The sequence below is a fragment of the Quercus lobata genome, chromosome 11 (genome assembly GCF_001633185.2).
Source record: "Quercus lobata isolate SW786 chromosome 11, ValleyOak3.0 Primary Assembly, whole genome shotgun sequence".
Taxonomy (NCBI): Eukaryota; Viridiplantae; Streptophyta; class Magnoliopsida; order Fagales; family Fagaceae; genus Quercus; species Quercus lobata.
Window position 1 is genome coordinate 25590643 of NC_044914.1, and position 13418 is coordinate 25604060.

General features: G+C 33.6%; 1 protein-coding gene across 2 annotated transcripts; it reads right to left on the minus strand.

The window, feature by feature from the left end:
- Positions 1-1300: 1300 nt before the first annotated feature.
- Positions 1301-4024, minus strand: LOC115967290 (probable glycosyltransferase At5g25310). Of its 2 annotated transcripts, none has more exons than XM_031086368.1 (6): positions 3734-4024; positions 3310-3519; positions 2727-2998; positions 2471-2553; positions 2114-2262; positions 1301-1642 (listed from the first exon to the last, which is right to left on the minus strand). In XM_031086368.1, the coding sequence occupies exons 1-6, from the start codon at positions 3881-3883 to the stop codon at positions 1550-1552; spliced, it is 957 nt and encodes a 318-aa protein (XP_030942228.1). In that variant the 5' UTR covers positions 3884-4024; the 3' UTR covers positions 1301-1549. The 2 variants fall into 2 exon arrangements, with proteins under 2 accessions (XP_030942228.1, XP_030942227.1); XM_031086367.1 differs by having other exon boundaries at positions 3310-3576; positions 3734-4023.
- Between the last annotated feature and the right edge of the window lie 9394 nt (positions 4025-13418).

Sequence of the window (13418 nt, forward strand, 5' to 3'; positions counted from 1 at the left end):
CTTACTCAAACTCATCAATTAAGGCGTTTTCCCAATTGTAGTAAGAGGAAAGGTTCACAATTAGAAAGCACATTCGATTCATGAGAAAGCTTTTGAGATGGTCATAAAGTGATTGGTAATCCTTTTAATCAGTTGACAACCGAACCCTCAATTGATCTATAATCTTTGCTTTCAAAGTTCCAAAAACATGTCAAAACTTTACCCCCAATTCACCCTAAACACAAATTTTAGTGTTAGGATCATCCATCTAAACCCTAAATTGATCATCAAGTGCTTTGTCAAAAATATGCATTTTCTTTATGGTGATTGAGACCAAGAAGAATGGTTGTGACATAGAGAAATAAATAGAAACAAAGAAAAATAAAATTCGCTAATAAATACTAGAAAATATGCTTTCTGCATATCGTATGTATATTGTCCAAAACATTGATTTCCGATTTTATTTGTGTGTAATGTGGTTTTATTTCCATTTTCTCTATTGATATGAATTCTCTTGTTAAGACCTTATGAATCGAATAAAACTTGTACATGTAGGTGGAAATTCTCAACTAGATGCTTGTTTGATCCATTTATTATCAATTGATGGAAAACATGTTTGGCTTTAATGATATGAGGTAAATTAGGATTAGTCATGCTAGCTGCTACTTTAGAATTAGAGTTCAAATGTTAATATGTTGTTCATACACTCAAACATATATGTATCCCTACATCCTAGATCCTAGATCCAATTTTCTATGAATAGCTGCTTTTCAGATCTATTTTGCCTATTTGGTCTATTTCAGATCACTTCAGTCCAATTCGGCCTATTTAAATGGAAAAAATACAAGTTTGGGTTGAGAGTATTATCAATTACTTGAGTAATATCAATTGTAATTATATGATAAGTTTTGATTATCATAATAATCTCCTTAAGAGAATAAGAATTTAAATAATAACTTTGAAACTTAAAAATTTTAATTGTACCAAAAGAAACTTTGAAAATATAATGCATCATTTTTATAATGTAGTATTCTTAGCATCATTTTTATAAATTTTAATAAAAATACCTGTTTTCTATAAATAAATAAAGTCACACCATATACATTAATACAAAGATATATAATTTAGTAAGACATTGTTTTTATTTTTTTAATTCAACTTTGTAATTGATACAATGGTAAAGAACTATATATGGTTAGGGGGTGGAAATGACTCATTTATTAGTTGCATTACTAAGGATCACTGTTTAAGCAACCATTGCTATCTGATATTTGTTCAAAAGGCAATATCAATAGTTCCTATAACCGGTAAACAAACAAGATCTAGCAAAAGTATCTTTTCTATCCGAGGGAAAAAATGTATCAATTTACATCTTCATGTCAATCAAAACATTCTACTACAGCAGAAGAATATATCTGTTTGATGCGTGTGGGAAGAAATTGTATGGTGAGAAATATGCAGCAAGTACTGTAACAACATGATCCCTCAGGCTCATGTTAAATTTATCAAAAAAAAGAAAGAAAGATGAATTAATCAAGTATAATAGATAGGCTTTCTGCTTCACTCCAATTTAGTAATGTGTGCGCATCCAGAGCTTGTACATGATCATATGAAAAGCATCAAATTTGACTGGGGGAGAATTCCATTTAAAGTGCTTTTGGACCTGATTCACAAAGAAGGAAAATTTTAGAAGATAAGTTAGTTTGTAATCATAGGTCTAAACCATGTCTAGCAAATATATCACTTCCCACACTGTCGTGAAGAATTTTCCAAATTTGACTTCCTCAAGCTGTGAACACAAGAAACTTACAGTACTTTAAATCACTTGCATGCCATGTTAGTGTTATTGATCTAGTAACCCTTTCTTTGTGTAGAAAAAAATCAAATAAACTAGTAACCTTACTGAGTAACCGGGTTCAGTGAAAATGAAAAAATAAAAAATCATTTTAATTAGCTTAATTAGCTGCATTCTAGAATCTGTGTTGGAAACAATATTTGTGATTTAATGAACTAAGAAAATGATCATAATAACGTGATGCATGACATGATATTAATATTAATTGTCTAAAACAAATCAGATAAAGACAACAAAGCATAATGTTTCTATGGGGAAGAAATCAGAATATTATTTTACCTTCTTTAGGTTGTCGTGCAATTTGGTGAAATTTTCACCTTCTATGCCTGTAGCAGTGAAATAATCTTTCTTGGAGGAGACTATTGCAGAAAATTTCGTCCAGTCAAGAGTATCACTGAATGGCACATCATGGTTGCTTAATGAGACAACTGCAAAGAACACAAACTACTTAAAAAACAATTAAAAGAGAATCATATTAGGAATGAAAAAAGGAAATCTAGTATTAGCAAAAATGTTCTCTAAGAAAAAAAGAAATGACCTTCAAAAGAAAGAAAATTAAAAGCATTATTTATGGAAAACCATTGCATTAAAAAAAAAAATAAAATAAAAAAGAAGCCAAGGGAAAGATGATATTACCAGGAACACATCCCTCAAGGATGGCCTCTGTTATACAGGCAGCATGGAATGGGGCTACATTGCATGAGCAGAAGTCCCCAAATCTTAATTTATTGATAAATCCAAAGAGGCAGCAACATTTCCAACAACAAAATATGAAATACATTTTTTGTGAGGAAGATTAAAGAAGGTACAAAGATGTATAGTAAACCAGTCTATGATAACTAATATCTCTCCACATATTTGTATAACAGAACAATTAGTAAATGGAAGTTACCTGTTAATGTCATTTACCATGTTTGGTTGAAGTTCTTCAGCTGGGAGGACAATATCCTTGTGTGGCATAAATTCCAAAGCATTCCTAGATGCACACACAACTTGAATTGCTTTCTCAAGTAATGGCAATCCTTTCGTAGCGATCACACCAATCTCATGGCAATTCACAAAAAAGTGATCAGCACCTTGTGTTCGATTCCAATATTTGTATCTTGAAATCAATCCCTCGACATGATCCTGGACCAAACTGGCCATTTTCTCAAAGGATTCTCCCTACATGCCACAAAATAAGCACAGTGACATGTTAGAAGGAGACCAGAAAATTGCCAATTCAAATTGTGTGAGTTAATTAATTAAAGAGTCCCATACAACACTTTGTGTTACCCTTACAGCTGAATTTTCAAAATCAATAACAAAAATAGAACAATGTGATGCTTAATATATATGTTACGCTTAGTTCATTATCAAATTCGCTTCCAAATATTAGTTAAAGAAAACTCATCTTTTTTCAAAGCAAGAACAGAGTGATGGTATCTTTGGAAGAACATACATACAACTTAAAGATATAAATTAACTCATTATACCTGCATTCGGTGGGTTTCTATGGGGATCAAGAAGAGGTGAGCCTCGTCATCATCTTCGGTGTAGAACCTACTCTCTTTGAGATTCTTAAAGAACATGTCAACCTTCAAAGCATTTCTTGTGATCTGCCGTGGCAACAAGTAGTGCTTGTCGAGGTCACGATCCTTGTATACATATATCTTGAACTCCCTCTCCATTTCCTCATAGTCCAACTGGAAATACCCCGGATCAAGAAAGACATCAGCTGAGAAATCAAGGTTCAAGGCCTCCTATTTGATCAAGGAAATTCATTAATAAAAAGGAAATAACTTTTCTTAAAAAAAAAAAAGATATGTTTTCCATTGATGTAAAAGAAGAAAATTATTCAACACCGTATATAAATTTGCGCTCAAGAAAGTGAGTCAAAATGTAGATATATGTATGTACCTGTTGAGAACGTTTCCATTCTCTATATACTTCAGGCATGAAAAGGATTACTAAGGCAGCAACGCAGATGAAAAAGAGACAGCGGCATCGATTGGGTCGATTGCGATTGTGATTCCTTTGTAAACGATTGGTACGGACTCTCCTGGGCATGGTTGTGTTTGCTTTCTTTTGATGAATTTTCTTGGGAAAGTATGAGCGGGAAAACCAAGCTGGTTTCTTGGGACGTAAGGAAGGTTGGTAGGTTGGTTAGTGTGAGCGGGAGAACTTGGTATATATATATAGAGAGAGAGAGAGATTTATAAATTTGTGGTCTAATGCAATCTGGACCGTCATTTCATATACAAATCTACTAGAATGGATGATGTAAAGAACAAAAAATGTCTATAATTCATATAATAATAAAAAATTGTCTATAATTCGTAATTAGATTTACTACATTTTGAGATATATATGATTCCCAATCTATTATGTCAATATCAGCGTGAGTCTTCTCTCCTTGTTTTTGGTTGCTGACTGATAAATGTATGGCCTATTATGTAAAGCTCGACACTGTTGTATAGATTTTATAATCATCCAAACTTAATTTTCGATTCTTCTGATGGCTTAACCAGCATAAAAATTGAATTTTCCTTAAGAATATAGGTATGGACGGCTCAAGTGAGCTATATGTATTGACAAATTAATATGTATGAGTGGCATCATTTCTAGAGCAATCACTATTTCACTCCAATAGTCAATTTTTATAAAGGTTCTTATTTTCTCATATAAATTTTTTTTTTTTCATATTGGTTGTTTCATATCTACTTTTATGTGTTAAAATGTAGACACTTCAATATTGATTGGAGATATGTATGTTAAATAATGGCTTCTGTAGCGTTTCAAAAACGCCAGCAAACACTTAAAGAATGTCACTATAGGCACAAATGGTCTATTGTGACTTTTTTATAATGACCCTTAAAAACGTTGCTACAAAACTGTCACAATAGGATATTGCGACACTTTCAATAAGGCTTTTATTCTCTCACATTCACATTTTTAAATTAATTCTTTTTGCATCCACTTTTATGTATTAAACTAGTCGCAGACTCACGCAATGCATGGAAATATATATAAATATTATATAATGGAGTGTAATATATAAAAAGTAACACTTACTTCAAGTATTGCCAATTTTTTTAGAAGATTTCTGTAAGTATTTTTTTTTTTTTATCTTTTTATCTCTACAAATATATCATTCTTTTTTTTTGTTAATATTTTATCAAGGTACACCATATCTTTCTAATTTTTGTTGTAATGTGTTATATTAAACTAATATACAACTAAATATATTAAGTTTCAACTCTCTTAAGGAATAAGTAGATATCATGAAAATCAAAACTTATCACAAAATTACAAATTTATCTTAACCAAAATTAAAACGAAACCAAAGAAATAAAAGATAGACTTTATCATAATTTATTTTTAAAAAAATTGGTAGGCATAAACAAATTCATAGCCATACTGTAAATTGTGTTTTGATATAAACTTAAATTCTTATTTCCAAAAATATATATATATATATATATATATATATTAACCAAACCAAAATTCAACCAAAGTTATAAAAGGGAGAGAGAAGACTTTATAATGGGAAATTTAAAGTAATAAAAAAAAAAACACATATTAAAAAAAAAACCATCAATCTTAGTTAGAGTTATAAAAAAGAACAAAAATTCACCAAAATAAAGGGGGGAGAGAGAGAGAGAGAGAGAGAGAGCACTCACAGTTTTTGTGTGGGAAAAATATGGATTGAATGGGAGAAATGATATCAAATTTATACAAATAAAATGGGAAGAAGAAAAGTCAAGTTATAAAAAGGAGAAAATGATGAAGTGTAATGGTGAAATGAAGAGTAGTGGGGGAGGTAAAGAGGCAAAGAGAGAAGGGAAAGGTTGGAGGAAGTGCAGTCATAGATGTGTACAAATAAAATGGAAAGAAGAAGAGTCAAGTTATAAAAAAGTGAAAATGATGAAGGAAGTGTAATGGTGAAATAGCGAGTAGTGGGGAGGTAAAAATGCAAAGAAGGAAGGGAAGGGCTAGAGGAAGTGTAACTGTAGGTGTAGACTAATAGGGAGAAGAAGAGGTTTTTGTTTTGGTTTTTTAGTAGAGAGTAGCAAGAAGAAAAGTTTAAAAAAGAAAAAGAAGAGATAAAAATAAGTGGATGATGTGGCTCAATGATTGAGTAGCAAAATATGTGTGTGTGTATGCGCGCGCAAAACCTTACCAGCCCTTGACATATGAAGAACAAGACCTATCCTTAACGAGATGGTGCTTACTTTCATACAGTTGCTACATGGCTCTGTGTGTGTGTGTGTGTGTGTGTATAAGGATGGAAAGAAAATGACACTCAATGTTGAAAGGAGCTTTCGATATAGACAATAGACAATTAGAATTTATGATGGCATGTATTGCATCCCATTTGGCCACAAAGAATTAATTTTGCAATAGACAATTAATAAAGATGGAAAACCAAAAAAATAAAATAGTGATAAGGCCGCTGATGTAGCTCAACAGGAACATAGCAACAATAAATACTACGTTTCAATTTATATATATATATATATATATAGATGTGAACATTTTTTTTTTCCATTTTTTTTTAAATGTGTATATTTTCTCATTAATTGTAAATATGTGTAAGAAATAAGGGATGTTAACCGAGTGTGAAAAAATATCTAACATTCTAGAAATGCCACTCTTTATAGTTCTGCTCAAATTTAGAATTCTAGAAATTAAGCATTAATCAATAATTGATGAGGCGCAGAACTTGCAGAAATTGAATCCAAGGCTTGATTTGTCGTCCATAATTTTGTACTTCCTTTTTATTTTTTTGGTATAAATCAATTTAGATAAAGGGCATCATTTTTAGAGCAACCTCTCTTTCTCTCCAATAGTCAATTTTTATAAAGGGCTTTATTTTCTCATATTAGTTGTTGCCTTGTTGGGAAGTGTTATATCCACAATATTTTTACAACAAATCATATATGGTTTGTTGTTATTGTTTCAAATTTAAATCTACCATTGAGATTATTTTTTTGCCCCAACAATAACAACCAGTAATAACTTACCAATTAGGATTTGTGGTGAAAATGTTGTGGACATAGCCGACTCCAACCCTAACTAATCTATTGAAAATCCATAATCGACTTCAAAATTTTAGAACTTAGATTTTGTTGTTGTTATTGTACATGGAAAGTTGTGATTAGTAAAGGATAAAATGGAACATAAAAATGGGATAAAATATTTTTTATTGTAAAGGACATTGTTTTTGGAACATAGTAGGTGAAATTATTCATTTCTACAAGAGGAGCCCTCCCATCTCTCACAGGATTGTGGTCCCCAACATTTGTCTAGCATTGGAGCCCACACAATCCAATTTTGTAATCGATACCATCTTTAAGCTCTAGCCAGATATGGATTATAGCAACACTTAATCAAAACTCACAACTTGTAACAACTCAAGAAAAAGCCATATCTGCATCATGCACCAAAAGGACTAGTCTACCCATAATTAAGGCTTCTTAATTATAGTTGTTAATATAAACTAGATCGACCAATATATACCTGATGTAGGACTCATTACACACCACCCAAATTAACTTGTCCAATATTTATCTTTTTAGTTCCTATCAAGTTGTGTTACTTGTGTATAGATGAAAATTGTTTAATGTGTATGATCTATGCAATATCAACCAAAGAAACAAAGTAAAATACCAAAACAAGGCCCCTAAAAGAGTTCAAGATCAAGCAACAGTTAACTACATATCGTTTGTATTGGAATCAGGTGCAAGTGGTGCATTTTAGACACATAGCATGGGACAAGAAATGAAAATTATTAAAAATTATACAGCATTTTATAATTTTTAATAATCAATTAGCATAGTAATTAAAATAAAAAATTCACCATAACCATGATGTCTTTCAAAGAAATTTTCCTATTGATAAATGCTTTAGATAAAAGAAAAAGAAAAATAGATTGTCTTTATTGGACGGAAGATACCTGGTTGGTGTGGACGGTTTAAGATCTTGAGCTGGGATGATAATATCATTGAATGGGTTAAATTCCAATGCATCCAGAGAGGTACACACAACTTGAATCGCATTCTTCATCGATAGTAATCCTTTTGTAGTCATCACACCAATTTCATGGCCATTTATGAAAAAAAATTATGATCTGCACCTTGGTTGTTATGGTGGGAACATAAAATCATATAGATATAGGAAAGTATCATGCTATTTGTTGTGATATGTTTTGACTTTGGATATTTGGCAAAGTCGGCGGCCTTTCAGTTTAATACTCTACTAGTGGAAGTAGGAAACTAGTATATCGTAGCTGAACCGGCAAGTCAAGAAGTCTAAGGGGAACCCCTGAGCCCAGACTCAATAAAAAAAACAATGACTAGGTGTACACCAAATTGTTCAAACCGCTTGACCACATCTAAACCAATTAAAATTGCCTGCAAAATAAAGTAACCGCACCACAATGCAAGTGGTAATGAACCGTATCACACCGTACATCATTGTGTGGTGCGGAATGCGGTTTTATGATAAGAAAACCGCACAAAACCGCACCGCACTGCACTCATATATATTTATTTATTTTATATTAAATATATATTAATAACTTAATATTTATATGAAGTAAGTGGCCAATCTAGTCTTAGTGCATTCCAGTTTCATGTTAAAAACGACTTTGTTTTGGTTAAATACAAAATCAAAAGTTCAAAACATCATTCACTTCTCCATCTCACACTCTCACTCTCAAAAATTCAAAAGTTCAAAAGTTTAATATTATTTTTTTGTTATATATATATATATATATATATATATAGAGAGAGAGAGAGAGAGAGAGAGAGAGAGAGATGAAAGTAAGTAGATGATGTGGCCGCTAATATGTATCAACAGAAGTACGCTTTAGCTTATATATATATATATATATATATATATATTTCTCCTTAGTCCTTCTTGAAATGTGGTTTCTAGAATGTCTCATGAATAGGCAGTGAAATGATCTCACCAAAGAAATATTATTTAACATGAATACATAAAATTTAAATAAATAGATATCCATGACGCATACTGTTCTTGTTATTCTACAAGAATATGGTAATGGTACTGAGATTGAAATCTACTCACTTAGAGGCATTTTAGAATTGGGAAAATTTTTTTTACACAGAGTGCTTCACACTTTGTGTGTGTTAAACTCATGTTTTCAATTCATATAAAAACATTTTGGGAAAGAAACACCGTCCTTTCAAAATATTACCCTAAAATTACACTTTTTAGTTAGTAAGAGGGAACTTTTTTTTTTTTTCCGTTAAACTCACATGCCATTACCAAAATTGCATGCAATAGTTGGTAACGCGGAGCAAGTTATAAACCCAAACACACACACACAGACCCCACCAATGTGGGACAATTGTTGCATGTAGCTTTGGTAATGACGTGTGAGTTTAATGAAAAAAAAAAGTAAAAGGGAACTTTAAGAGCACAAACTATGCAACACATGCATGTTCTCTTGCGCATCAACTAAGTCTGCACTCCAACAATTTCTTCGATTTGGTAAAAAAAAGAAAGAGAGAAAGCCTGGAATAAGCTATTCTAAGTGAAAATAGAAGAGAATATACCAATCATATGTTGAATTTGAAAAGTTAAGCAGTGAAAATAAATGAGAACCAGAGTTCAGTCATCCATATTTATACGGAAAGCACTAGTATAAGACTAGGTCTAGGTGAAAACACAAATTTCTTAGCAAGCACTAGTAGTCTAGTACCCTTCTAATGTAGAAAACATCTACAAGTATCCATAACTAGAAACAAAAGGTTGCTTTTGTACTCATTTACCTATCCCTGCACTCCACTTGAATATAATTAGGGCTGCCTCTCTAGACATATGCCACCCAAGCATGTACATTGTCAAAAACTTTATGATATTAGCAGTGTTATGAGTAATAGGGGCAAAATAGTAATATCATGTAATTTTTCATATATAAATAATATTTTATGTGTTAAGGTTAACTAATCAAACACTAAACACCTTCACCGTAAACAACATGGTATTAGAGCCACCAACCCACCATTGTCGTTAATCCTTCAACCACTACCCATCGATATTGTTGTCGCTGGCAACCATAACAGCACCTCGCTAGCTTCTACGATCCTAATAAAGACCTCCAACTATTGCGATTTAGTGGCTAAAGGAGTTGTCTAGCACCAGTGACCCTCTCTCAGGTCTTGCAACATCAAATTGACATCACCTGATCGCGAGAGAGGCAAGGTTTTACTTGCCCTCCTTTGGTGACCCATCCTAGCCCACTCGCTGATCCTTGCACCGCCGCTCCTACACCCTAGTGCCGCTGCCAGAGTTTTTCAACTAAGGGTTTCAACCATGGTTTGATTTTCTTCTTTTCTTCAATATGTTCTTTGATTATCTGTTCAGGCAGCCTTAGGTTGATTTGTTGGACTAGACTTTTTTGATTGATGTTTAGTGATGGATTGGGCTTTTTTTCTTTTCTTTTTTTGGTGTTGGTATGGATTTGTTGCTACTTTGTTTTTGGAATAGTTTGGTGTTGATTCTTTAATAGATAAGTTGTTGTTGGAGTTGTTGATTGGTTAAAGTACATTGGTTACTGGTTGGAGTTTGTTTTACTTCAGTCCAGCATATTTATTTAGTGTTAGTTTGTTCTTTAGATTGGTGTTATGGAGTCTAGAGACAGTGTTCAGCCCCTTAGTTATTTCTTATCTCTAGATATGTTATCAATTGCTCCCATTCGTCTTAATGGAAGTAATTATGCTCAGTGGGCATAGGCAGTTGAAGTCTTTCTTCTTTGTAGAAAGATGTTTGATTACGTGATTAGTGAACCCCCTATACCTATAGACCCTAAATTTGCTGATTGGAGAGCTGAAGATGCACAAATTAGGAGTTGTTTATGGAATAACAAGGAGTCTAAGATTAGTTGTAGTTTGGTTTTCTTACCAACTGCTAAACTTGTTTAGGAACAAGCCAAAGAGCTTTACTCTGGTGTTAACAATTTGAAGCGGATTTATGATCTTCATCAAAATTATTTTTCCTTGAGTTTGAGTGATTTGTCGTAGGAGGACTATTATAACAAGTTTAAAGGTGTATGTGAAGAACTCAATATTTATCAGCCCATCTCCTCTGATGTTAAAACTATGAAGAAACAACGAGATTCTATGCATGTTGCTCAACTCCTCTCTGGATTGCCTAAAAGTTTGAATCCAATAAAATCACAAATTTTAGCTAATCCAGACCTCCCTTCATTGAGTAAGTTTTTGGTAGACTTCGACAGGCCATATTATTTTACCCAAGTACTGCCCCTTTCTCTTCCTCCAGTATTGATAAATTACCTTTTGGTGATAAATTTGACTTTACCACTTATATGGGGAGTAATAAAGGTGGTCGTGGAGGTCGAGGTCATGACGAAGGGGGTCGTGGTAGTGAACAAGGGGGTCGTGATAGAGGACATGGTCTTCGTAAGTGCACTTATTGTCATGGTGAGGATCATACAATAGACTTTTGTTGGGAGTTGTATGGTAAACCCTCAGCTCACCAAGCTAGTTTTCAAGTTGAAGAACCGCTTTCACAATCACTTCCACCAACATCCAGAGTAGTCTCTGTTCCTAAGGAAAAGTACAATCGTCTCTTGTCTCTACATTCCAACTATGTTGGGTCTGATTCTACTGCTACTTTGGCTCAACAAGGTACTTCCACTGCTTGTCTTGCCACTCAGGACCCTTGGGTCATTAACTCAATTGCTACTGATCATTTGACAGGTAACTTAAGTTTACTCTCTAATCTTAAGCAATCTAGTAGTCTTCCCAATGTTACATTAGCAGATGGCTAAGCCACTACAGTTTTTGGTTTGGGCACTACCAATCTTGGTCCTAATCTTTCTCTCTCTTCTGTCTTATATATTCTTGATTTTCCTTTTAAACCTTTGTCAATTAGTAAGCTTACTAAAATTTTGAATTGTGTTGCCATTTTTTTATCCACTCGTTGTATCTTTCAGGATAACAAGATAGGGAAGATTATTGGTGGAGGGCATGAAGCTGGTGGACTTTATTACCTGGATCGATGTGGTTCTTCCTGTTTAGTGGCTTCTCATTTGTCTATCTCACCTCTTCAGCATCATTGTCACCTTGGTCATCAATCTCTCCAGAATTTGAAGTCATTAATTTCGTCCTGTTGTCAAATTGAGTCTTTACAATGTAAAGCATGTCAATTGGGTAAACATCATAGGGTGTCTTTTGCCTCTAGGCATGAGAGTTGTGTTAGTAGTCCTTTTCATTTAGTTCATTCCGATATTTAAGGTCCAATAAACACTCCCTCATTGTTGGGATTTAGATATTTTGTCATTTTTTGTTGATGATTATCTAGAGTCACCTATCTTTATCTTATGAAAGAATGGTCTGGATTGTACTCAATCTCAAATCATTTTCATACATCATTGTTTCATTTTTTGATGATCATGGTATAATTCACCAATCTTCATGCCCCCATACTCCACAACAAAATGGTGTTGCTAAATGCAAAATGCATCATTTGTAAAAGGTCACTTGTGCCTTAAAGTTTCATATGCATGTTCCCAAATCATATTGGAGTGATGCTGTTCTCACTGCCTGTCACCTAATTAATCATATACCTTCCATTGTTCTAGGTGGTCAAATCCCTTATACCGTGCTCTCTCCTAATGCACCTTTGTTTCAACTTCCTCCTAGGATCTTTGGTTGTTTGTGCTATGTTCATATCTTAGGTCGAGGAAGTGAAAAACTAGATCCTAGATCCATTAAATATGTTTTTCTTGGGTATTCTTGTACTCAAAAAGGATACCGATGTTACTCACCTACTTTTCGTCGTCATTTCATTAGTGCTGATCTCACATTTGATGAATCTCAGTCCTATTTCTCTCCTTCGATTGCTAGTGATAGTTCTCCTCCTTGTCTTCCTCTCCTACCACCTATGTCTCCTATTAAATCTCCTCAGAAAACACTCTAGGTATATTGTCGTCAACAGAATCCTCCAACAGAGACTTCTTCCCTGCCTAATGTTTTACCTCTTGATCCTGCCTCCCTTCCAATTGCTTTGTGCAAAGGTAAGCGTTCTTGTACATCCTTGAATTCTACTGTTGTTCCTAAGTCTATTCAGGAGGCTATGTCTTTCTCTGGTTGGAAGTTTGCTATGGAGGTAGAAATGCTTGCCCTGTTTGAAAATGCTACTTGGTCTTTAGTTACTCGTCCTCCAGGGAAAACTACTATTGGTTTTCATTGGGTGTATACTGTGAAGTATTTGTTTGATGGTTCTATTGAGCATTTGAAGGCTTGCTTGGTTACCAAAGGGTATACCTAGACATACGCTGTTGACTATGCAAAGACATTCTCACTTGTTGCTAAAATTTCTTCTGTTCGGATTTTGATCTCCTTGGTTGCTAATTTGGGCTGGCCATTATTTCAGTTAGATGTTAAAAATGCATTCTTGAATGGCTATTTGAAGCAAGAGGTGTATATGGAGCAACCACCTGGGTTTGTTGCTCAGGGGGACTCTGGAAAAGTTTGTAGGTTGCATAAGGCCATCTATGGTCTTAGACAATCTCCTAGAACTTGGTTTGGTAAATTCAGTGAAGTATTGT

Coding starts and splice junctions, on each gene's coding strand:
- LOC115967290 (XM_031086367.1), bottom strand. CDS start 3,883: ATGCCCAGGAGAGTCCGTACCAATCGTTTACAAAGGAATCACAATCGC. Junction 3,577..3,733: donor AATGGAAACGTTCTCAACAG/GTACATACATAT, acceptor TTGATCAAATAG/GAGGCCTTGAACCTTGATTT. Junction 2,554..2,726: donor ATGGTAAATGACATTAACAG/GTAACTTCCATT, acceptor CAATAAATTAAG/ATTTGGGGACTTCTGCTCAT.